This window comes from Protopterus annectens, chromosome 8.part1, assembly GCF_019279795.1.
Source record: "Protopterus annectens isolate FY-2018-M chromosome 8.part1, PAN1.0, whole genome shotgun sequence".
NCBI classification, from domain to species: Eukaryota; Metazoa; Chordata; order Ceratodontiformes; family Protopteridae; genus Protopterus; species Protopterus annectens.
In genome coordinates this window covers 263,175,319-263,201,295 of record NC_056742.1, presented here as the reverse complement: position 1 = coordinate 263,201,295, position 25,977 = coordinate 263,175,319, and the positions used below count along the sequence as shown (strand labels likewise).

General features: G+C 39.1%; 1 protein-coding gene across 2 annotated transcripts in view; it reads left to right on the top strand.

Annotated features, from left to right (window-relative positions):
• The window catches only part of FANCA (FA complementation group A), a 2,214,801-nt gene that overhangs the window by 1,232,857 nt on the left and 955,967 nt on the right, over window positions 1-25,977 (top strand). For both annotated transcript variants that reach the window (XM_044081851.1, XM_044081852.1), the window contains exons 25-26: window positions 4,006-4,076; window positions 16,082-16,181. In XM_044081851.1, coding sequence (XP_043937786.1) covers window positions 4,006-4,076; window positions 16,082-16,181 — 171 coding nt within the window. The remainder of the gene's footprint in view (window positions 1-4,005; window positions 4,077-16,081; window positions 16,182-25,977) is intronic.

The following is a 25,977-nucleotide window of genomic DNA, read 5'->3' as shown; positions in this document are numbered from 1 at the left end:
AGATCCCCAATAAGACTCCCCACAGGCACAGCTATAGGTGAAGGTCTCAACCGAGTGGTCAAGCCAGAACCTCCAGCACCCTCTCTGTCCAACCCCAACCAGTGCTTCGTATCCCTACCCAAATAGCTGAGACACACACACACACACACTGAAATTTGATTAGCTGAGACACACACACACACACACACACACACACACACACACACACACACACACACACACACACACACACACACACACACACACACACACACACACTTTGAGATTTGATTTATATACAAACACACAGGCACTCCTGGAGAAGGCTGGCACAGGTTCACTAGCTATACCCCCTTCACCTATGCCATAAGTTAGTACCAGCTGCCTGCAAGCACTCCTATCAGCTACTATAAGGCCCTTCCCAAAGGGTGGCCAATTCTACTATGTAATGTTACTATTAATTGTTATTGTCCAAATGGTAAGTGTGGCCAAGGCTTTTTAAGAGTGGCCTCTACAATGTCACCAAATGCATATGCAAGTACTCTCAGAGCTTATATATCTCTAAACAAACCAGCCACAATTAAAACATTTAAATATATTGAATAATACATAATGAAAGAACAAGATAATACTCAATAACTCAACTCAGAATCACAGGAAATATTTTAAAACATTGCAGGACAGTCTCAAATAAATACAGAAAACATCTAAACTACTCTTTACTGTATTCCTATCTATATTTAAGAGATACCATGCCCTACATTACTTACTTACAGACCAGGCAAATACAGGTGAAAATTGCTGATGAGAGAATGTTTCTAGGTCCAAAGACAAATACAGAATGCACAGACTCAGTCTCTGAGATACTTCTTTAGTTACTATCAAACATTTCTGCAGGGATATCTTAGATTACATCATTCTTTGTCACCTCTGTGTCAAAAATACTTATTTTTCAGAAGTTTGCCTGGAACTGGAAGTCATAAAACAGTTAAACACTTTTACCTTTGAAACCTGTAATTATTTCTGTTTCCAGACAATAGAAAAACCTCCTATCTCTAGATATCCTGTCTTTTAGCTGAGATAAACACCATCGTAAAACTCTTTGCTTCTTGAGGGTTTGCAAGTTAACTCTGTATGTTCCAGCCTTTACCATCAAAACATACATTTGCATAGGCATATAGTTTATACACATTTCTGCTCTTTCCCAGCAGGGTACACTGTGATTACATTCTTGAAGCTCAGTGCAGAACAATACAGTTCAACACACAGTTTTGCAGCAGTAGTTTAATATACACATAACATATAGTTTTCTTACATTTGTAAGACAAGCATGCAAATCATATTACTATTCACAAATGACATAGAATTATTTACAAAATTCCAGCTAGCTGGGCTGGCAGCCTTCACAACTTAGATACCTGACTGTCTTGTTTTTTAGTGAAGTTTATCCTTAGGGATTAATATTTATACTTCTGATTGCTTTATCCATTAGGAACTGTCATGTAAAGATTGTGCAGATTCTTAAATTGGGTCTTGATTGGTTTTGGTAATCCCTATTGTTATACAGTAAGTTAATTCAGTTTCATGTTCATTTGCAGGCATTGTTATTTAGATTAATTACTATAATGCCTGAACATACAACTATTTAATATATTAAAACAGAGTACCCGCAAACTACAACATAGGAGGTAATCCCCTGAAATCTGAAGAAGAAATAAGGGATCTAGGGACCCAAGTAGATAGTCAGCTTTCCTTTGATAACCATGTTGCCAAAGTGGTTAGAAAATCCTTCTATGTGACCCATCTGATCATGAAAGGGTTCACATCAAGATCTAAGGATGTAATGGTGCCCCTCTACTCTTCCCTCATCAGACCCATTACTGAGTACAATGCACCAATTGGAATGTACCTGGCTAGACATCTCCAGCAGCTGGAGAGACCACAAAGGTACCTAACCAAGAGGATTACTGGCCTCAAACAGTTGCCCTATGCAGCACGATTGAAAAAGCTAAGACTGTTCTCTGTTGCATACCGCTTTCTCAGAGGCGATCTCTGTCTAACGTACAGAGCCATGTCCAACCCAGAATTGTTGAACATGCTCCATCTTAGCAAAACCAAATCTACTCAAGCTACATGCTCTAGGGATATAAACCTCAACACAACAATGAATAGAACATGCTGGAGGGATAGATTCCCTTCGCAGAGACTTACCCTTACTATGGAACAGGGTCCCGATCTACATAAGACAGAGCCCCTCACTATCACTCTTCAAGAGGAACCTTGATGAGTGGATGGGTAACAGAAAGTTCACACCGGGGATCTCACCAGCAGCACCTGCTAGATAGGGGCCAAGGGTACTAGCTGCTAGTACAAGTGTCTAGGGAACTACTAAAGAGGCAGTGAATACCGCACAACGTGGCTGGGCTAATATATGCCTTCGGGCAGATAGCCCAGTACCAACCTATGAACCTATTATGTGAATATGTTTGCACATTTGTTAGTTACATCTTTAGTTGCATGTGATCACTATATTTCTGTATATTTTTTGCTCTGCCGAGTTCATGCATTTTTACTACCTTGCAATGTAGCATTTGATTGGTTCTGTTGCTTCTTACTACCTATTGATAGGTCAATGCTATGTGAAGCCCTATTGAATGTAGTATTTACATGAACAGATTGATAGGCTAATCACTATTTCTTCTCTTATTGGAACAGATTTCCCATTATGCGTTCTCATTGGAATGAGTTTGTTTTGATTTTGCCGTGCCTTTACTAATGATTTTTATACATGAATTTGACTATAAATATTTCATGTTTTTATAAAAAAAAATCTTTACAAGATATCTGTTGGTGAAAGATTGTATATATAGAAGAAGATTTCCTTTTGCTATTTGCCAATATTATATCGTTCAACCACGGACAAGTGTCCGCTACTGTTGCATATTTTTGATTGGCTCCATGCAAGTATGGATTTATTACTTTGCCTCTGGTTGGTTTAAAACCTTTAACTTATTTTAACAACTGATTATTCTACATGTGATTTTTTTTTTAGTATACTGTGATTGGTTGCTATTGCTTTTAAATATGTGTTTAGTGTTCCTTTTGGTGGTCTGAAGAAATGGTTTGTTTATATCGCTAAAGCGCTTACCAGTTTAGTGAAGACTTTTGACTTTACAGTCATGGTAGCCTGGAGTTTCAGTGTTTTTTGCACAAGACTCCATTGTTTTGACTCCACGCTTTTAATCAACAGTTGAACTGGATTTCTCAGACTTCACTTTTGTCTTGACTGCAGCTCAAGTGAGACTGATCTTATTTTGGAAGCCAGTACTTTGTCCAGCCCTCTGATCTCTTCCACCTTAGTAACTGCCTTGGATCCATCAAGAGCACCATTTTCAATACAGATGACAGATATTTTCTTAGATATTAACTGATCTGTAAGAGGGACCCTCCTTGAAGGGTCAGAAGTATTCTCCCTGTATTTCCATGCTAATGAGTGCTCTTTTCAGCAGCTGCTGCTGATGGAGTTTCTTTTGTGTTATTCAGGTATGTCAATTTATATTACTTGCTTAATGATAAAATATCAAATATGTGCTTCTGTTTCTGGATGATGCTTACTGATCACATGGGAGCAAACTGGTGTGGTCAGGGAATATGTGTGCTGATATCTTATATGCACACTGTGCATCTATACAAGGCATATGAATTTCTGTGATTGCCAGATTCTGAATAATGAAGAAATACCAGATTTGTTCATTTGACAAGGTAAGCCTACTAGACACAAATGTCCATTTGCAGAGTTGACGCATAAGCTTTGCTTGATATAAGTTGCTCAAAGTCTCACAGTTTGTAGGTGGAAATGGAGAGGAATCAAACCCAGGACTACAGGATTAAGCTTGTTAGTAGCTCATAGCCTTAACTGTCTGACCTAAACAAGAAGGGTCCTTTTGTGTAAAATGATCAGTGTGATAAGAATGCATCTTTTATATACTTTAAGTTTAATGTAACTTATCTCTTACTTTATTTTAGATTGCTGACTTGCTGTTGAAGTCTTTTTGTCAGAATATAGTTGTTGCATCTTACTTCAGCCCTCCTCACAGGTAAATGTATAATTAGTTCTCCAGAACAGAACCTGCTATAAAGAGAGAGTGATATTGCTGCATCAGTTTGTAAATAAGTTTATGTCTCAGAATTGCTTGAAGACAACAGATGTTTCACTTAAAATATTTAGTTAGCTGTTAACATTCTGATGATAGTTTTAAAGGCAGTTAGTGTAAGTTTGTGTATGGCATATTGGTTTACTTGTAATTGTATATCCAATAGCAGGAACAAAAAAGTAGCACCCATTCTCTAATCTTGCACATTTCTTTTATAAATCATTTGTAGTGAGAAATCCATATGGCCTTTTGTGCCATTCTTCACAAAGGGATTTTCCTTTTTTGGACACTTATTTTTTTTTAGTGATGCTGCTTTTGTCATTGATATATTTTCTCAATCTTTTGCTTTTGGAAAGACTCCAACTTTGGGACTTGCTGAACTTTTTAAGACTTTTTCCAGAACCTCCCTAGATTTTTCTGATTGATGAAGCTTGGCAACTTCAGGAGATACTTTAGAAGGGAGATTTTGCATGTCTATGACTTCCATGGGAAAGGTTCTTTGTGGCTATTTGCATTATTAGCGGTAGGAATTTGGTTCACTAGACTTTAGCTGACCTAGCTGTAATACTGTGAGTTGTCAACAGCAGCTGTAATTTTGCCTTTCTCCCAGCTTTTGCATATATATTGGTAGGTATAGGACTGTCATCAACATGTAGGCTGGTTATCTTGTACATCAACTGTTGCAGGAACCTAACTTCAGCAATAGTACCATTGTCAACATTTGGGTAATTTAGTCCTGGAGTCTGACAGTGTTTCATCTTACTGTTGCAGGAACACCATTGACTGCTTAGTAGGAGCATTGCCATTGATATATTTTTGCTGCACTGACTGGTAGAATATTTTTCTTGGCTTGAAGCATTGTCAGTGGCATGCATATCCTGATTTGTTGTAGAAATGATTTCGGTCTTGGGTTTATCATCACGTAATCTGCATACACCCTTGACGAGCTTCCATTTCTGTGATAGCGACGTTGTCCTTTCTGCTTTTAAAATTTACTTTTAACTAAGTTTATAAAATGGGCAAGGAAAACTGCCCAATCAGAATATTGATTACTAGGCATCAAATCTGCTCTGTGGACAGATTTAAAAAAATATGTATCATCTGACTACATCACAAATAAATTAGTGGGCAGATATGCAACTGCTCTTTCCTCACAAATATGATTACTGTCTGTACTCTCTGTGAATGACTTGAACTAGGCCCTAGAATTCAAACCGAACTAAAAAAATATAATAGCATTAAAAATTAATGTCACTGTGTCATCTATGTAGAGTTGAAACCTGACTATAGCCCTGCTATTCAGATTCAACTAGCAGTCTGGCTCCTGGAGGAGCGGAGGATGGGAAAAGGTGTGGGAGCTGGAAGCATGCATAATGCTACAATTCCAAGTGGAGACCTAAATTTGTTGATTGGGTCAGCAGCCATTAAAGTAGCATTAAAGAAACCATAGCACCCGGAGGAAACCCACACAAATGCAGGGGGGACATGCAGACTCCGCACAAAAGGCAGCCCAACATAGAATCAAACCGGAGAGCCACTTGCTGTGAGGCAACAGTGCAACCACTGCACCACAGCTCCGTCCAGCTTAAGCAGACAAGCCCAATTGCATGGTGTAGAGTGAGCGCCTCTAGCCTGTCACCATCCCAGTCCATGGAGTGTGATGACTTTACACCTATGCTGAATTTGAGGGCTTCACCTGGAGGGAAACCCTTCCTGTGCAGGGTCAGATCTAGCCCAAGGCAACCTAGGCAGTTGCCTGGGGCCTGGCTGGTCATTAGGAAACCTGTAAATGCTGTAGTATAAAAAGAAAAAAAGAACTGTCTACTCTCACCTGCATTGCTGTGCTACTCTGTGTGTGATGATTGCTCGGCTGCTCTAGCTTCCAGAAGGTCCTCTCGCTCTCTCTCCCCCTCTCACTCTGACTCAGATGTAGAGCCAATGAGAGTTAGACTTCATGGAGTTTCACAGTTCAAAAGGCGTGATTTTACAAGTTTGTTTTTTAAGTGATGAGGCAGCATTTTGCTTTGAAATGGAATGTTACAAGCACAATTTTAAATTTTTTCATGTAGTTTTAGGACATTTACTTATAAGCACAGCTTTCATGTGAGACAGCTGGAATTGCATACACCATTTTTGACAGTTGCAGTTTTATTGTGTGTGTGTGTGTGTGTGTGTGTGTGTGTGTGTGTGTGTGTGTGTGTGTGTGTGTGTGTGTGTGTGTGTGTGTGTGTCTTACCAAGTAGTTGAGAAAACCTGAGACTTGAAGTTAGTCTGAGCAGATCTCCATCATTCATTTAAGTCACTGATGATTAATAGTGGCAGTCAGTAGAGATTCATAAATCAGAAAATACTGTATGCTTGTTTATTAGGGCAGATAACCCGTTAGTACTGTCTGGCTGTGTGACTTGCCGAGAGTCACACAGTAGGCAGATAGAGGTAAAGAGTCAAGCCCTGTACCTCTGATTACAGAAGGCAACGCATTAAGATCTTGGAGACCTTTTCCTCTGCACCACCTGCAATACCTTTGTTAATTACTTAATTTCCTGATAAATCACTAAGGATTATAGTCAATAATGCCATTCATTAGAGTTTCATATGTTCTTATTGTTCAAGACCTGCATGTCCATGCAACACCTGTTCTGTTAATGTTCCTCGCGCACTTCTTGTCACCTGTTCCATGGCCTGACTTTTATCTTAATCGCTATCCTCCCATTCCTTTATAGCTCCACTGGTCTTCTCTTTTTCCTTGTTCATTAAACCCTTGTCCATAGCCCTAAAGTCTCTGTCCTTTACTCATTCCAGTAGCTTGTTTACTGTATTTGCTCTCAATCTGTAATTCTTCTTTGACCTTTCCCTCAGCTCAGTGCCTTCCAGTTCCCTAAAATCTTGTATTATTATCTTTGTATTCTTATCCTCCCCATGCAGTGTCATACATTGGCATGGTCAAGGTTTGCTAATAGTGCCTTCATCTGGACATCCCTGACCTTTTGTTAAGGACCACATCCACAATGCTATCCTTTCTGGTGCAGTCCCATGCCATATAGCTGAAACTCTCTTTGTCCAAGCCCTCAGTCAGCACCTGGTGCTTAGAATCTCACAGTTTTCTCCTAGCTGATTCAGATTCTCCATGAATATAAGAATCTTCCTCTTAATCTAACTTTTTATATATCTGGGACTTGTACACTTTGTCGATACACCAGTGCTCTCCCATTCCCTCTAAATATGTTACCATTGTATCTTTTCCATTACATCTTTCACAGAACAGTGTAACTTATCTGTTACTTCTCCTCTCTGACCTTAGCTAATTGACTTATTTATTTTAAAATGCTTATAGCTCTCCCCTCTCTGTTATTCCTGAACAGCCTAGATCTAGGCACTGAATGTCCCCCTCCCTGTTGTTACCTGACTGATTCCTTAATACTGACATTGCCTGCTTTCATCACTACTTACAGTTTCCAGCCCAGATTTCTTGTACTGCATATTAGTAGTATTTTGCCCTACTCCAAGTCACCCTTTTTTCTCTTTCTGTTGCCTTTTATCTTCTGTCTGCTGCCTGTATACCTACCGCCTCTTTTGCTTCTGTGGCAATCTTTCCATGTTAGTTTAAAAGTACAGTGCTCAGGAGGAATCTTTGCAACCCAGCTTTGAATAATGTTATTCCTTATCAGCTAGGATGGAGCCAGTCTGTGACATACAGCTGGCATCTCTGTCTGGTCTCTATTCATCCTCTTTTTTTCTGCCACCTTATCTATCTCCTTTGACGGCTCATTTCTGCTTACATGTTCCACAGCATGCATTTATTCTTCCCAAGACCAATTTTATTGTAGTATGTTCCCTTATTTCTCCATTGCCAAGTTTCTTTATCCTCTTGGTAAATGAAGAAAATAACATATTAAAGCAATTAAATTAAATACAAGTGGCATGTAGAAAGAACAAAACTAAGGCCATCATAATTTAAGGTACCTGCATGCACTCATTTAAGGGTACATTTTTTTAACAGACACCTTAAACTAAGGAATTTATTGTTGGAGGATAAGCTGTTGCAAAGGGGAGGGGAAGTTAGTTGCATTGAAATTAGTTTTGTCAGCTAAAGTATGACCTTTTTAAAATAAGACTGTATGTTGAATCTTATATTGATAAATCCAACAAAGTGTAGTGGAACAAACATTCAGAAAACTGCTACTACTTATAAACCAAAAGGTTTAATAAAGTTGAGCACTTTTGTTCCAGCATTCAGTACAACTTCGTCAGAACTGTATTTGAATTAGAAACTCTACATTTTATAATAGTCTATTATATAGCTCACAAAGCCAGTGTGCCGAACAGTCACAGCCCTTAAGGCTAAACAACACACCTGATACACTTGTAATAGGTGACTCTATCGTCAGGCACACTGACATCCCGCTCACCAGGCTGAACAAGGAGAAGGTCATGGTGAGCTGCCTGTCGGGCGCTAGGATCCGCCACATAACACAAGAACTCAGGTCACTCCAAGACAAGTACAAATATGACTCAGTCATTGTCCATGCTGGTGCGAATGACCTGAAACATACCTCCTGGACTACATGAAAAGAGACATAGAGGAGCTCTCTGAGCATGTAGCCCAGGCCGGTATGACCCTGACCTTGAGTAGCATCTTACCCTCACCAAGAATTATGCCACAATATGAAGGCAAGATGATCAATTTCAACAATTGGCTTAAGTATTTGTGTCATTCAAACGGGATCCAGTGCCTGTCAGCCTGGGATGACATGCTCAACAAGCCACTATGCTTCGCTAGGGACGGCTTGCACCTGTCACCCCTGAGCTTTCGGATATTGGCAAAGGCTCTTGCCACCCCCATAGTGCCTTTTTTAGGCAAGGCTCAAAAGACAAACCCACCTCCATAGGTATCACAAGGGATAAGAAACTAAGAGTAATGCTACTCAACGCCAGAAGTCTAAACCTCAAGATGCACGCACTCCAAACTCTGCTTAGCATGGAGAACATCGATATCTGTTCAGTAACAGAAACCTGGTTCAAGGCTCCTGAGAGCACCCCAGCAGTACCAGGTTATACCTCATACCATGCTTTTCGGCCCCAAAACTTGGACCGAACCACAAAAGGAGGGGGAGTATCAATATTCGTCAAAGATACCCACACCTCCAGGTTGGTGGCACAGCACGAAGCATCAGAGACTATCCATGTGCAACTAACAGTGGGTAAAACTGCCTTCCAGTTTATAGCCTGCTACAGACCACCCTCCCAAACCCAGGAACCCCACTCAGCCTTCCTGAGAACACTGGAAAATATGAAGGTCTCTCCAAACACCATTATATTGGGCGACTTCAACTACCCAAACATAGACTGGGAGCATTACTCTAGCTCCAACACCCTAGCCCAAAGATTCGTAGAATTTATAAACTGAAATGCTATGGAACAACTTGTTACCACTCCCACAAGAGGGGAAAGCATACTGGACCTGATCATCGCCAACATGTGGACTCTATGCTCCAGACCAGAAGTGTATCCCTCACTGGTAAGATCAGACCATAAACTAATCTCACTGGATATTCACATCCCGACCCCAACCCCTGCCCAGAAAACCACAGTGAAAAACTTCTCTAAAGCAACTTTCACACTCCTCAAAACCGAGGTGGAATCCTTCAAAGCCCCCAGGCCTGTGGAAAATACGGCCCAGACCGCAGAATCCTTTATAAACGCATTCTATGAATACCTTCAGGAATGCATGGATCATGCAATCCCAAATAAAACCAAGACCCAATCCTCCAAAGGCAGGCGTCCTCTCTGGTGGACCCCAGCCATAAACAAACTATACAATAGAAGGAGGAAGCTACTACATGATAGAGCAAAATCCCAAAAAGGGAAGGCATCTCTGATCAGTATTAGCAAAAAACTACGGGCACTCATAAAATCGTCTAAGGCCAGCTTCGAGAGAAAAATTGCACAGGACACTAAGGATAATCACAAGGCTTTCTTTAGTTATGTTAGGAACCTGGGTGGGAGCTCCCAGATATGCTCAGAATTAGTCCAAAATGACATAAATTGCACCGAACCCACAGACATTGCCAACATCCTAGCTGACAGGTTCAGCGCAAACTTCTCTACCCCCCCCCCACCACCAAAAGGGCAAATATCTATCCCAGCAGAGTGCTGCCCCTCTGACATCTCAGATGCTCAGGTAAGAGCCGCCCATTCCAAAGCAAAAAACACAGCATCAGTGGGACCAGACTGTGTCCCGGGCTGCATCCTACATGAACTCCAAGAAGAGCTAAACCCAAACATAAAACTACTGTTCTCAGCCTTACTACAGGATATGTAACCAAAGAGTGGCGTACAGCAACAGTGGTCCCTCTCCACAAAGGTGGGGCCTCAACGGATCCTGGAAACTATCGCCCCATAAGCCTGACTAGCTTGGTCTGCAAAGCTATGGAAAGGATCACCATGGACCTCATAAATAAAGGTATTGGGGACCTACAGACACTGGATCCTACCCAGTTCGGCTTTGTTAAGGGCAGATCCTGCCTCTTAAACCTAGTCGATTTCTTTGAAACAGTCACCAAGGCCATTGACGAGGGGAAGGTGGTCCACACAGCCTACCTGGACCTCGCAAAAGCCTTCGATACAATACCCCACTCAGGCAATATAGATAAGCTCACCAGCTTAAATATAAACCCCTATGTCAGTAGATGGGTTGCAAACTGGCTCAAGGACCGAACCCACATGATTAGAATTGCTGGAGCCATGTCAGACTCCATACCAGTTACAAGTGGCGTCCCACAAGGCTCAGTCCTGGGACCTCTCTTGTTCGGTATATATTTCTTGGAGGTATAGGCCAACACGGAAGGACTGTGGCTGACCAAGTTTGCAGATGACTGCAAACTAGGCGGCATAATCGACTCTCCAGCCGACACAAGCATCCTACAAAAGGGCCTCATAGAAACAGACAACTGGTGCCAGAGCCATGGCCTCAAACTAAACGCCAAAAAGTGTATAGTCATTCCCCTTTGGCAAAAACAAAGTGCCCACAAATTACCACATAGGTGGTAATTCATTAAGTACAGCAGAAGTAATTAGGGACCTGGGGACCCAAGTTGATAGCAATCTCTCATTTGATAACCATGTGGCCAAAGTGGTTAGAAAAACATTTTATATAGCCCACCTAATCATGAAGGGATTCACATCTAGTTCAGGGGAGGTCATCGTGCCTCTTTACTCATCCCTCATCAGGCCCATAATTTAGTCCAATGCCCCTTTTGGGATGTACCTTACCAGACACCTGCAGCAACTGGAAAGACCCTAAAAGTACATCACCAAGAGGATCAAAGGGCTCAAACAGATGCCATATGCTGCCCGGTTAAAGAAACTCCAGCTCTACTCAGTGGCATACCGCCTGCTCAGAGGCGATCTGTGCCTGACGTATAAAGTCATGTCCAACCCCGAATTAATGGACATGCTGCACCTCAGAAAATCCAAATCCCATTGAGCTACGCGCTCGAGAGACTTGAACCTCAGCACTGAAATAAATAGGACATGCTGGAGGGACAGATTCATAACCCAGAGGCTCCCTTCACTCTGGAATAAAATCCCAGTCCAGATTAGGCAGAGTCCCTCATTGACTCTCTTCAAGAGGAATCTTGATGAGTGGATGGGAGATCATAGGTTTACCCCAGGTATCACTTCTGTGTCACTGTTAGACAGAGGCAGAGTATACTAACCTTGAAAAAGGGCATAGCAAAATTCATTTAAAATGGGTGGCGAAAGCCAAACACACTCTGGCTAGGCTTATAAATGCCCTAGGGCAGATAGCCTAGTATGAACCTATGAACCTATATCACATGAGTAAAATCATCCACTAAAATCTATGTACCAATTAACAATTCAGTTAATCTTCTTCTTTCAGCTTTTCCCGGTTAGGGGTCGCTAGAGTGGATCACCTGTCCGCTCATGATTGGCAGTGGAGTTTTACAGGGTTGAGTTGCCAGCCCAGCGCCCAATCTTCCACAGAAGTCACACACATGCGCACACTCACACCTAGGGCTAATTTAGAGTGTCCAATCCACCTACAGCATTTCTTTGGGATGTGGGAGGAAACCGAATCACCTGGAGGAAACCCACACGACCACAGAGAGGACATGCAGACTCCGCAGAGAAAGGCACCCCAGCCAAGGATCGAACCAGAGGACCTCTTGCAGTGAGGCGGCAATGCTAACCGACACTGCCCATTATTCTGCAGACCGTTGTTCTTCTGTGGTGATCCCTAATGGGAAAAGACATAAGAAGAAGAATGTATACCACTTGTCTAGAATTACATGAAAAATGGCCATTTATTTTATACTCCTGACTATTAACTTTAAAATTGTCTGATACATATATAATGAGGGCATTGAGAACTGCTACGTTTTTTTCATACCCAGTCCTTGCCCCGTATTCTATATGGCACAGTCTTATGTTTCAAAAATTCTTTGAATGGCTTATCTTTTCTATAAACTACCTTCAATTTGTCTCCTAAAAGTTTACCAAACTACCTTCTGCTTTAAAGAAATTCCAACTTTTTACAATAACATCTACTGTTACCCTACTAGCCAAAGCAAATGTCATTATAAAATATACTTTTAGCCTCGTCACTACTCATGGCCCCCTATAAAATTATTTTTTTCATATTAACCTGTATAATACCATTATTATTATTATTATTATTACCAGAATTTTTATTATATAAGGGATTTAAAATAGGGACATGTATACCATTATTTCTCTTCATAATCGCTTTGTCCCTTATTTCACTTTTAAAACTGAAAGGATAATCCCTCTTATTAAACATATCAGTAATAGTTTCACATTCCTTATAAAAACTATCCAAGTCAGAGGTCATTCTGGCTGCCCAGACCAACTGTTCATTTTACCACTGACTTTTTTGATGTTTAAGGTGGGAGTTTGAAAAAGTGAGCTTCCTATAGATGCTAGACCTGAACTCACTATTAACTCTGCCCTTTGACAATTCAACATCTAAATGCACTATTCTCTCTTTACCATAGTTACATATGAATTTTAAAAATCCACTGTGTTATTGATGTATTTAATGAATTCTAACAATTTTTGTGTAACCACCCACAAAATAAATATCATCCAAAAAGTGTGTATAGTTTCCAGGAGTTTCTAAAACTACATTTAAAAATAAATTGTGTTTTCCAGTGTGTCATTATCAAATTTGCAAAAACTGGGACATATGCTGCCCCTGTGGGCACACCGGTAACTTGCTGAAAATATTGTCCTTCAAAATACAAGAAATTGTTTTTCAAAATTATTTCCATTAAAACCACAATTGCATTGATCGTTTCTGTGGATAGGTTACCCAGTTTGAAACAGTTTGTCCTCGAACCATCCTAAACCTGTATCATGAAATATAACTGAGTAAAGATTTTTAATATCGATAGTGATAAATTGAATGTTTTCTATAAAACCAGTCTCATTAGTTTGACTCAAATTTCCATGAGTCGTTACATAGGAGTAAAGCATTCACTAACTCCTTCTTTAAAACATTATCTATAAATTTAGCTATTTTATAGGTTTTTGATCTTGTTGCACAGACTATTGGCCTGAAGGGTGGGTTATCTATGCAGTTATGAATTTAGGGATGCCAAACACCCCTGCAATAACTGGCTTCTCACTGATCATAAATTCATACTCACTTTTTTAACAATTGACCCTGTAAAAGCATGTGTTCAAGGAGAAAATTTATCTTGGCAAAGGCAATGTGAATTTCATTTTTCGACATCTCAGTATAAGCATCCTCAACCAATATGGCATTCATGCGGTTCTTATATTACTGATTCTTAATAACAAGCCCTCCCTCTTTGTCAGATTTCATTATTATTATATTATTGTCGTCAGCAACATCCTTCAAGAGTTTAACTTTGTTTTGTGACAAATTATAAAACCTACTAATTCTAAGCTGACTCAATATTCCTGATATCAAACTCACAAAGTCTCTAAAATACTTGTATGTTATGGTTGTAAAGCAGGATTGAAGCAACTAGGTCTTCGTAAAGTATCAAGATAATTAATAGCTCAATCGTTTGAGAACCAAATTGCTAAGTTCAATTTATGAGTAAACAGTTTAAGGTCCATGATAATGTACACAGTATCGGTCCTTCTAGCTTGTACAAAAGACATACTTTTAGCTAAAACGTTAGCAGTGTGTGCTCCAATTTTTTTGCAGATTTGAGAATGGCAATTTGGGAAACACAATCTATTTTTAATTGTAGTTGTAGAAACTTCTGGAAACTATACACACATTTTTGGATGACATATTTATTTTGTGGGTTGATAGGAAAAAAATGATAAAATTCGTTGAATACATCAATAACGCAGTGGATTTTTTAAAAATTCATATGCAGCTATGATAAAGAGAGAATAGCATATTTAGATGTTGCATTGCCAAAGGCATCTATAGGAAGCCAACTTTTCCATACTCCTACTTACAATAGTTGGCACACAAAACATCATAAAAGTCAGTGGTAAAATGGCAGTTGGTCTGGGCAGCCAGAATGACCTCTTACTTTGATTGTTTTTGTAAGGAATGTGAAACTATTACTGACATGTTTAGTAAAGGGGGTTAAACTTTCAGTTTTACAAGTGAAATAAGGGACAAAGTGATTATGAACAGAAAGAATGGTGTATACATCCCTATTTTAAATTCCTTATATAATAAGAATACTGGTAATAATAATGGTATTACACAGGTTAATACGAACAGCAAAATAATTGTACAGGGGGCCATGAGTAGTGATTGGGATTAAAGTATCTCTTGTATAATGACATTCGCTTTGGATAGTAGAGCAGTAGTAGCTGTTATTGTAAATACTGGAATTTATTTAAAGCAGAAGGTAGTTTGCTTAAAATTTTAGGAGACAAACCAAAGGTAGTTTATTGAAAAGGTAAGTCATTCAAAGAATTTTTGAAAACATAAAAGCATGCCATATAGGGATACTGGGCTAGGACTAGGTATGAAGAAATGTGGCAGTTGTTCTCAATGCCCACATATTAGACAATTTTAAAGTTAATAGCCAGGAGTATTAAATAAATGGCCATTTTTCATGTAATTCTAGACAAGTGGTATACATTGCACTGTGTAATTCGTGTCCTGCTTTTTATGTCGAGAAGACATCTAGGAAACTAAAGGAGCATGAATTTCATTTCGTAGTGACAGAGCAAGTGGAATTGGACCCTTGTGGTTTTGTTATAAATGAACAGCTTGATAAATGTGAATTGAAGTGGCAAATTAGATTGATATGCCATGTATTTCCCAGGCTTCAATTAATCTTGTTCTATTTATCCTCTTTCAAAGTTAAAATATTTTAATGCTTGAAGTAGGACAGCCTGGATTTTTTTAACAATTGGGTAATTAAATTGTTAATTGGTACATGGATTTTATTGGATGATTTTACTCAAGTGTTATAATGGACTATTATAAAATGTAGTTTTTTTTAATTTGAATGCAGTTCTGATGAAGTTCCATTGAATATTGGAATGAAAGAGCTCAGCTTTATTAAAGGGTTTGGTTTATAAGTAGCTGTTTTCTTTCTGTTCCACTACAGTTTGTTGGATTTATCAGTTTTCTACTGTGGATTCGTAGTTTGTTAGTTGAAGTGTGTACTGGCTTTTGCAGCTGCTTTTAACCCCCTCCATCTCAAGAGTTTTCTGTTTATGTAAGTTGAAGTGGTCATACAAAATATGGGATACATTTTTCTAATATTCTAAACAGACTTAAAAGGAAAAATACAGTGTAACTATAGAATTTCCTTTTATGAAGTCAGCCTGTCTGTGTATGTCCACATGCATTTTTAAAATAAAAATAAGTATAATAGTAACTGTAGAAGAAAGTCATGTAATAAAGCTTTGTCTAATCACATAGCTTAATGTGAAGTGTTTTGTTTTGGTTGTAGACAAGGAGAATGGGCATCTCTTTTTGTGAAGATGCTTTGTGGTCATCAGAAACTTCTGCAGGCGGTTTTAATCCGGCTTTTGGATCTCATCTGCCATCAGGTAGACCATTTATTTTTAGTTCCTCCTGAGTTTGACTGTCATTGCCGAGAGTCGCTTTGTTGTGGCTTTGGCAGCAAAATAATCTGCATTTAAATCTTTCATTTAAAGAAGGTATTTGTTTGTAATTTGAAAAGTATAGCTCACTGTGTTATTGTTCATTCCCTCTTATCACCATCCAGTACCAGCAATAATCACCAAATTAGATATAAATGTTAAATACATTAACTTAAGTAAGAGGTTACTTTTTTCTTCTTTGAAAGCAGTCAGAATGTCTTTTTTTTTTTGTATAACATGCATGTGATCAGATGGTACTCCTGCAAAGTTCACAAGCAGCTTCCTACATGGTCTTCTTGTAGATGGCATCCCAGTAACATCCAGGAGTTTAAGCCTAGCTCCATCATAGAATTTTCTCTATTATGAATAACAGAGGGATGCCAGTATAGAATGTACACATCTATACTCTGTTCTTTCTACCATTTTGACAGTCATTATAGAGTTAGCTCGTACTGTTTGCTGTTTATTGTATTATGGAAATAATTCTCAGTTTATTTAATCTTTTACACCATTTGTGTTATAGGTACATATGTAAGTACAAGGCTAGCTACCACTATGGGCCATTTTAAGCCTAGCCAGATTCCCTTTTGTGCTCAAAATAATCTATCCCATTAGATTATAGATTGACCTTACCCATCCCATGGTCAATAATTATTTATTATTCCTAATGAGAATAACTGGAATCATAAACAAAAAACGGCCAGCACCAAATAGCAGTGAACAAATCATTTATTTTAATAAATATTGCAACAAATGAAAAACCAGCATACCGGATTTGACACAAGCCTTCTTCAGTGCTGGTTACTGGAATCATACCATAGATAATTTGAGGGGGCCCATGCATGGGATAAAGCGTTTATGTGTTGCTTCTGTCCATTGGTAGTACAGGGGATGTCCTGGGGTAAATTTCCAGTTTCCCATCCATACATCTAAGTTGCACTTGAATATGGACAAGGATGAACTTTATGTGGACGGAGAGTCTGTTCCTCTGTAACAGTATCCTGTGTGGGATATACCTGTCCCTCCAAACCATTCTGCCGATGTTGCAGAAGACATTTAGTTCCCTAGACAGTGTATTGCTGATTCCTTTTGACTTGCTGATGAGCAGTAAATCCATCAGTAATACGTCAGAGGCTGCCTTGTATACCAGACACAGGTTACTTATTAAAAGTATGTAGGATTCCAAGTGTAGTGACAGAGCTTTGAGTCAGTCCATGTAGGACATATTGTTTAGGCTTCATATTCTTTTAGTAAGGTATCTCTGCGGATGTGCCAGTTGTTTCATGTGTCTGGTCAGATACATGCCAAAGGGGGCATTATATTCAATGACTTGCCTAATTATGGCTGAATAAAAAGGGACAGTGACATCCCCAGATCTAGACACAATCCCTCTGTTTAAAGCTGTACGAGTATATAGAAGCACTTGAAACAATATGCACACATTGTTCAAAAGTTAGGCCACTGTTCATGTAAATTTCAAAATCCTGAACAAACTAGGTCAAATGTTAGGGGCATATTATCAATGTGGTAGTTCCCTGGGGTAGATGACTTACCAAAAGACACAGTAATGCATTTTTGGCATTTAGTTTCAGTCCATGATTTTGGCACCAGTTATTTATTTAGGACAAACTTTTGTGCAGGATGGCTAAGTCATTTGGGGATTCAATGACTGTCCTTAGTATGTAGCCATCTGCAAGCTTATTCAGTCAGCGCCCTTTGGTATTGGCTTTTACTTCAGAAAAGTAGATGCCAAACAGGAGAGGTCCCAGCACAGAACCCTGGGGGGACTCCACTGGTGACTGGTCTCTCTGTGGAAGTAACATCCCCCATTTTGATTATCTGCATCCTTTCTCTGTGAGCCAGTTGGCAATCCAGTAGGTCATATAGGGTTTATTCCCAGTTTAGCTTTTCTGCTATGCCTGAGTGGGGTAATTGTGAAAGGTTTTGGCCAGGCCAAGGTATGCAGTATATACCATTTTGCCTTCACCCATTGCTTTGATGACCTTTTCAAAAAATCCACCAGGTTGAGTAAGCATGACCTGCTCTTGACAAATCCAAACTGTGACAGGTCCACTGTTTGGAGGTTCACTGTGTCCTTTTGATTGATTCCATGATAAGTCTTTCCATGGCTTTGCATATGAAGTGGTCAGATCTTATGGGTCTGAAATTGCCTGGGTCTGTGGAAGGGCCTCCCTTTTGCAGGGGAATGACTGTGTGGCTGCTCTCCATTCACATGGTACAAAACCTGCATGGTGGCTGATGTTAGGGATGAGGCTACATCATGCTTTAGGCTATGTAAGATGCTTCCAGGGATATTGTCAGGACTCTGATGCAGTATTCTTAGATGTTGTTGGCATTTTTAGGACTTGGTCTTGTGTGATAGCTGGAGGAAAGCCAGTTTTAGGTATCTCTTGAGGGACAGGCAGAGGGGAGAGAGGGGTAAAATTACAGCTAAATTGATTAGCCAGTAGGTTCTCTGTATCTTCAGCCTCCGTGTAGGTAACATTGTTTGCATTTAGCTCAGCGCATTGCTGCAGTGGGCTTTTGAGATTATAAACATAACTAAAAAATGCCTTGTGATTGCCTTTGGCTTGGGTAGCTGTTTTAGCCTCAAACTTGGCTTTGTTGGATTTTATTAAGCACCTGAGTTGTTTATTTCAGTCACAAGGGCTCTAACATTCTGGGAATTACTTTTCTTACTTTTGGTCAAAATTGTTCTTTTATTGTAAAGCATGTTGATATTATGGTTCCACTATGTGGGTTTGTTTTTAGGGTTTTCCATGTTACTTGTTTCCACAGAGTACAGCTGCATCTCTGCAGCTTTTTACATGCTGGTGGTGTACTCCGGTGGTTTAGAGTTCTGTGTATTCAGTGGTGTTAATACTCTGGTGGTTTAGAGTTCTGTGTATTCAGTGGTGTTAATACTCTGGTGGTTTAGAGTTCTGTGTATTCAGTGGTGTTAATACTCTGGTGGTTTAGAGTTCTGTGTATTCAGTGGTGTTAACTGGGTTTGGTGAGGATGTGAAGTTTGCCAGTGTATCACTTAGGAGTAGATATTTGTCTTAAAAGAAATTTCTAAAGGCACCTTGGGTGGAAGGGAACTGTGGTTTCAGTTTTATTTCGAAGGAGACTTCTTTATGCTCAGACCTAACAAATGATGATGAAGATATGCTACAGATGGTGCAAGATGCTCCCATAATAGTAAGGACAATATCATAGATGTTATTCCCCTTGGTGGGTACTATCTGTACTGACAAAGTCCAGGAATCTCTGTGATTGTGCTCTAGTAGTGGTTTAGATTTCCCACTGTATAGTTTGATAGTTTGGATCACCTAGGAAAATGGTATGGATTTAATACAGAGTGGTTCTGGTTCCTGGAGATGGATGTAGTGTCTTTCTTTTGTCATAGAAAGAGTTGTATAGCTTAGCTAATATATGGTGCAAGTCCTATCTGATAGTTATTTGGACATGAAGAAATTCTATTGCATCATGCTATTTTACCAGTCTTGATGCAGATCTCTTCTGGATGTAGCTTGAGATGCCTCCATCTTTTTTCCACTCCTGTGTAGTAGGTGGTCTAAATGTGAGGAATGCATTATAGCTCTGCACATCCGAAGTGCCCTCCACTATTAGGTTCATAGGTGTGTACTAGGTTAATGACTACTAAGGCCTTTTTAAGCCTAGCCATGCATCCCAGTTATAAATCATGTCTAAGTCACTACACAGACATCAGTGACCTCAAGGGTGAGAAGGGTTTGTAGGGAATGGAGTTTCTTGTTTAAGCTCCTAGCATTAATCCGTAACACCTCCATATTTTCCTTTACTTGTTTCGTTATATTGGTAGATTTATCAGGTTGTGATTGCCTAAAAATGCAGTATGGGAGGTGGACAGTGTCTCTGCAAATAATCAAAATGCTAGAGCGACAGATGTACGCCATCCATGGTGATGCAGAATGGTTTGTCAATCATATTCTTCCAGGCTGATAAATATTAGACCCCCCCCCTTTGAATGACACCAAAAACTAATCCAATTATTGAAGTCTATTATTTTTTTGCTCATCACGGCATCATCCTTGAGAAGGTGAAATTCTGCCCAATACGAGACTCATACTTGACTTGGACACTTGGTCTGAGAGCTCCATCATGTCTCTTTTCATATAGTTCAAGGAGGTACAACTGAAGTTATTGACACTGTCATGAACTATGGCAGAGTCAGTTGTTCAAGGACTTGAGTAAATGTGTGAGCTGATGGATCCTGGCACCAAACAAGAAACAAACCATCACTCTTTCCTTGCACAGCTTAGTAAGAGACACATCTTGTATGTCTTACAATGGAGTCACCTATAACAAAAATGTTTGGTTGAGTCAATGCCCGACTTACAGGCTTAGCATCTGAGACATTTATTTTTCTTGTACTTGGTGAGAAAGGGTTAATTTTTGCTGAGTGTGCTTTGTGTCTGCATTGTGTTTTGGAGGTATTTGAGGTTTAGGCAAGTTAATCTTTAGACTGTCTGCATAGTGTGGATTAAATGCATTGTGATGGCCTTAGGGAGGTGTGTTGAGTGGTGTACTGCTGATGATTTTGGTGTCTGAGTTTACTGTGTGTGTGATTTTTTTTTGCCTCAAATGATATTATTTAGGTACATCTCTGTGTGTTATGCTGTTTGAGTAATGGATGATCATCCAACAACATGAGAATTCTTAGACTGTCTCAAGATACTCATGTCATTCAGGCTGGCTGGAGTACCTGTGGGGAAGTACAGATCCATAATACCGATAGGAATTATTCTGGGGGCCAGGATATGTATTACTGGTTGGAGTTCGGTTTTAGAATAATGTTTGGGTGGACTTTGATATTGAGTATTTACATTTCAGAACAAAACAAGTAGCCTGGAAAGCTACCACTGGCAAGAACCAGTAAACTAATTATAATAAAAAAAAATGAAATCAGTGCACTGAGTATTACAATTTTAACAAATTTTGCCTGGTGAGTAGTTTAACAGGAGAGACTTTGAAAAATGGTACTTAATGTGCTGTTTGTCAAAATCCAATAAATGGCGAGAGGGAGGAAATTATGTTGTCAAATTATCATAAGGCTCGGGCAACAACAGATAAACTGGGTTTAAGAAGATGAGTATAACAGTGTGGATGGGAAGGAAAAAACAGTTATACCCTTAAATGAGCTGACAACTGCCTTAATGCAAAGACAAGTCCTTCACTAACCTTACTTACAGTCAGTAATAAGAATGAAACTAGGGTTTAATAACAACAGTTAAACCACGTAAAACAGCAAAAATGAAGTACAACTATGTACTGGAATTATTAATATAGATTTAAAGACCTTCGCTAAAGCAGATACAGACCATTAAAATTAATTTAAAATTAGATCAAGAAATTAAAACACTTTATTTCTGTATGTCATGGAAGTATTATATCCATGTAGAAAAGACTGCATTGTGTTTAAATTTAGTACAGTTTTCATATTTGGCCTGCCCTCTATTTGAGGAAACTATTAGAATTATGATTGTTTTTATTGTTCTCAATTCAGTGCAGTATTCATAGTTAGTATGTCCTCTACTTTGGAAACATTCAGACTGTGTAATTTTTTAAATGGTTGCTCGAGCTGTAGAACTCTACTCTGAACGTTCTCGCTTCTTTGGGGATGTGGCTTTGTGCTACTTTTGCAGCAGTTTGTTTAGGACTGCCACCTTTGTTGACCACTGCACTACCTTGCTGTCACAGGTAGTGGTTCCTTTTATAGGACTGGGTGAACTGTCCCTTAATGCTTTCTTACCAGAGGAAAAGAAATGAAATGATACAGGTTTTCTATAGATTTTTAACAGATTTTGTCATTTTTTTTAGATTTTCAAAATTATTTAGAGTAAATTCAGATTTACTCAGATTCAGAGTAAAGAAATTCCTTCAGATCACAATTAAATACTGTTGAAACCCAACCCTCCCCATTTAGTTACAAGAATTACTTTATAACATTTATCTGTCAATTTTAATGCATATTTAATATTTAAAGAGTCATTCAAGCTTGAATGGAGTATTGGGATTACATCTTATTTGCCAGGGTAATTCTTTACATTCCAAAAATGTATTCAAATCCCTTTCCATTTATGTTTTCTTGTAGCTTCTGTTTACACAAAACATAAGTGTTTTACAGTTCACTGTACATTAATACAAAGCATTAGTCAAAACCTTATTTTTATCATCATACAGATGTTCAGAAATTCTTGAAGCCAGCTGTCTGACTGTCCTTCTAATAGAGAAGATATTGCATGAAGTGCAGGTAGCTAAATAAACTGTTTTAATTTCTAAATTACAAGTAAACTTGCTACCAAGACAAAATCTTCTGTCCATAATGTTTTTCACTGGTTTGCTGAAATTGCAAACTCTTACAGAATGCATAAAGAAATATACCAAACTTTTTACCCTAAATGTAGAAATGTATTTTTGCATGCTTTAAATTCTCTTCTTGAGCCAACAGACAAATCAACCCTTGCCATAGTAATATCCATTCATTCTCATCAGTTATGTAAGAGCTGATTATGGTGTAGCTATCATCTAGGCAGCCTTGTGGGATTTTCCCTTTTCCTGCCCTACTTCCTCCCTTGGCGAAGTACATGTATGCAGAAGGTAGAGCCTTCTCATGAGAATGTGTACATTCTTATGTATGCTTGTTGAAGGCTACATTCCTAGCCCATAGTTTGCATGTTTTTCACAGCAGTCTCTAATAGGTGCTAGCATTGCAGTAAGTCCCTACCTCACTTATTAGCTCCTCCTTGCTTACTAGAGAATCTCTGATTGTCTGGGTTACTATCAGGACCTTATGTATTTGTCCTACTGAGCCAGCAGCATTGGTGCAGAATTAAGTTTAATGGAAGATCTCACTATGGATTGGTCCTCCATCCTTGACTAGATTTGCTGTGAAGCAGCCTCATTTCCCAGCTGCATTGACCCCTTCCTTGTCTTTAAAGAACAGGAAGTGAATCATTGGTCTTAGCAATGGCCACTGAGCTGGGGATAGCTAGGTTGAAACTGGTTAAGTAGTCCTTTGGTTCAGCTTTTAATTTTCACAATTCCATGTGTGAGGTTCTGTGACTTTGGAGTTAGAGATACATAGGGAGTACTGGTGATGTGAAGAACTTGTCTCCACAAAAAAGAAGAGTTTAATTCAAGAAAGCATTTCAGATCAGGCCGCCTGTTCAGTGCCACAGAACACTGGTATGATAGGAATAGGAGCATGTTCCCCACGTCACTGCTTTTCCAGCCCTATTAACATGAGGAAAAGTAAAAATCCCTGTCAAATATTGGTGAAACATGGAATAGCAGTTAGTTTCAACAATGAGTTCAGGTACTCGCAGACATGGACTGATCATTCATGAAATTTAGTAGAAAATATGTACGTACCTGCACAGAAACACAGCATTTTGTTGGACTGAGAGTGAACACAGCAGGAACAAAAGTAGAAATAAAATCTAAATATATGCTAGTTATATGGATAGTTTGAGTGAACTTGTTATTTCACTTCTGGAAGAAAGCACTTTGAACCAAACTTTTTCTACCTTGTCCCAGGTATCTAAACATACTTTGAAGAGAGTGTATGATTATGCATATACTGCAGATACTGTTCTTAGGGACACTGCTGCTGCTACAGTGTTGAAAAGATATGTTTGTGTATATAACAAAAAGTATGCTAATGAAGTGAAGTCAGAAATCGTAGATTCTGCTTTAGATAAGGACGTAGTAGTTGACTCATTTGAAACCCAGGTTGTCAAACAGTATGATGATAGAGAGAATTTGATTCAGGGTGTTCTAAGATTTTTCATGTCCATCAATACACATCCCCTTTCTAAAAGAAGCCAGACAAAAAAAATAATGTTGTCTTTGTTAAACAGAGTGCAAAAAAGAGATGACTGGAAAGAAATAACAGGAAACCGTGGTCATTTCTGAAAAAATAGACAGACGGTACCAAATGATTATGCCAACATTTACTCCACCTTTCCCTCCTTCTGGCCAGTGTCTCTATAAATCTGTCCCACAAACTGGTCCTCAGCATTCCCTTTTGGCGAAAGATTGTATCACACTCAGGGGCGAAAAGTAGTGATTGAGGGTTACATATGGCACTGGATATAAAAACTTAAAGGAAAATTCCTTCCTATCCTCTGAACCAAACAGAATACTTTCCTCAGGTTCTTCAGTCTCTAAACACTCAAGGGTTCATAGAACCAGTGCCTGTAAATCAAAGGGGCAAAGGCTTCTGTTCCAGAATGTTTCTGGTACCAAGGAAAGAGACCTCATGTAGACCAGTACTAGATACTTCTTTTCTAAACCTGTATGTGATGGTACCACAATTCAGTAATTTGACCCTGTAGAACCTGTTACCCCTCATTCCTCCCATGAGGAAAAATTCCAGATAAAAATCATAGGATCATAGTTAAGTACTAGGCTGACTTCCCTTACGGGCCATTGTAGCCTAGTAAATTTCACTTTCAAAGGTGAGAATCAAACCTGAGCATGGTAAAACTGGACTTCAAAGATGCTTGCTATCATATTCCCATACCAACAGGCTTCAGGAAATATTTTAGGGTTCTCTGTTTTTGGGTCACTTTATCAATTCTCTACTTTACCCTTTGGATTATCTACAGCTCCAATGGTATTCATGAAATAACTAGCTCCAGTCATAGCCTATTGCAGGCTAAATGGCATTCGCAATTTTATTAATTTAGATGACTCACTAATTTTGGCAGTCTTTATCCAGATGTCAAGAGTCATTAACATGGGTTTGTATCTTTCTTGATCAATCTGGTCTTCCTTGGAAATATTTAAATTCCTCTTCAACTCCATCTCAGAGGATTGTATTTCTATGATGCCTTATACATATTTATCTTGAAAAGATTTTTTGACTCGAGAAGATTTTTATCTGGAATTTTTTCCTGAGTTTCTCCAATCAGTTACGACTTTTGCAAGACTGTTCTTCATGATATTGAAGTTCATGGCTTCCATAAGTCTCAGGATTCTTCTAGTAAGGTTGCACTGAGAAAGAGGAAGTAGTTTCTAAAAACACATGGACCCTGCATTTACATTCTTAAACATCAAATTCCAGTTTTGGGCTTACTGAAATTGGAACTGCATTGGTTGAGACAACAAATACAATGGAATGCGGGTCTCCCTTTCCCTCCTTAGACCCCAATCAGGTCTCTCACTGCATATGTCTCAGATTTTGCTTGGAGAGCAGTTTCCATGGGGGTAAAGGTGCGAGGCCTGTATAGTCTTTCAGAGAGACCAAGCACATTGACATTAAGAAGATGCTGGCTGTGATCCTTGCCATAAAATCTTTTCATCAATTATTGTCCCAGGGACCTCTACAAGTGATTTTGTACCACATGACTATGGTATTGTGTGTAAACAAGCAGGGAGGTACAGGGATATATACCCCCCTATTTAGGCTGTCTACGATGGCTTGGGTGTTATCTGCTCTGCATTCTTTAACTGTAGAAATATCTTGTATTCCATCAGAGCAAAATACAGTGGCAGACAAGCCCTCACAAGACAAGGATCAGGACAAGCCCTCACATTTGGAAATTGAATGAGGGGTGTCTTCCTTGATTTGATCTAGTTATGGGGGACACCTTAAATAGGTCTTTTCACCTCTTTTCAAAACAATTCTTGCAAGCAACTGTAGAAATTAGATGCTTTTTCATTCCCTTGGTAGGGAATGTTCCTGTTTTCTTTT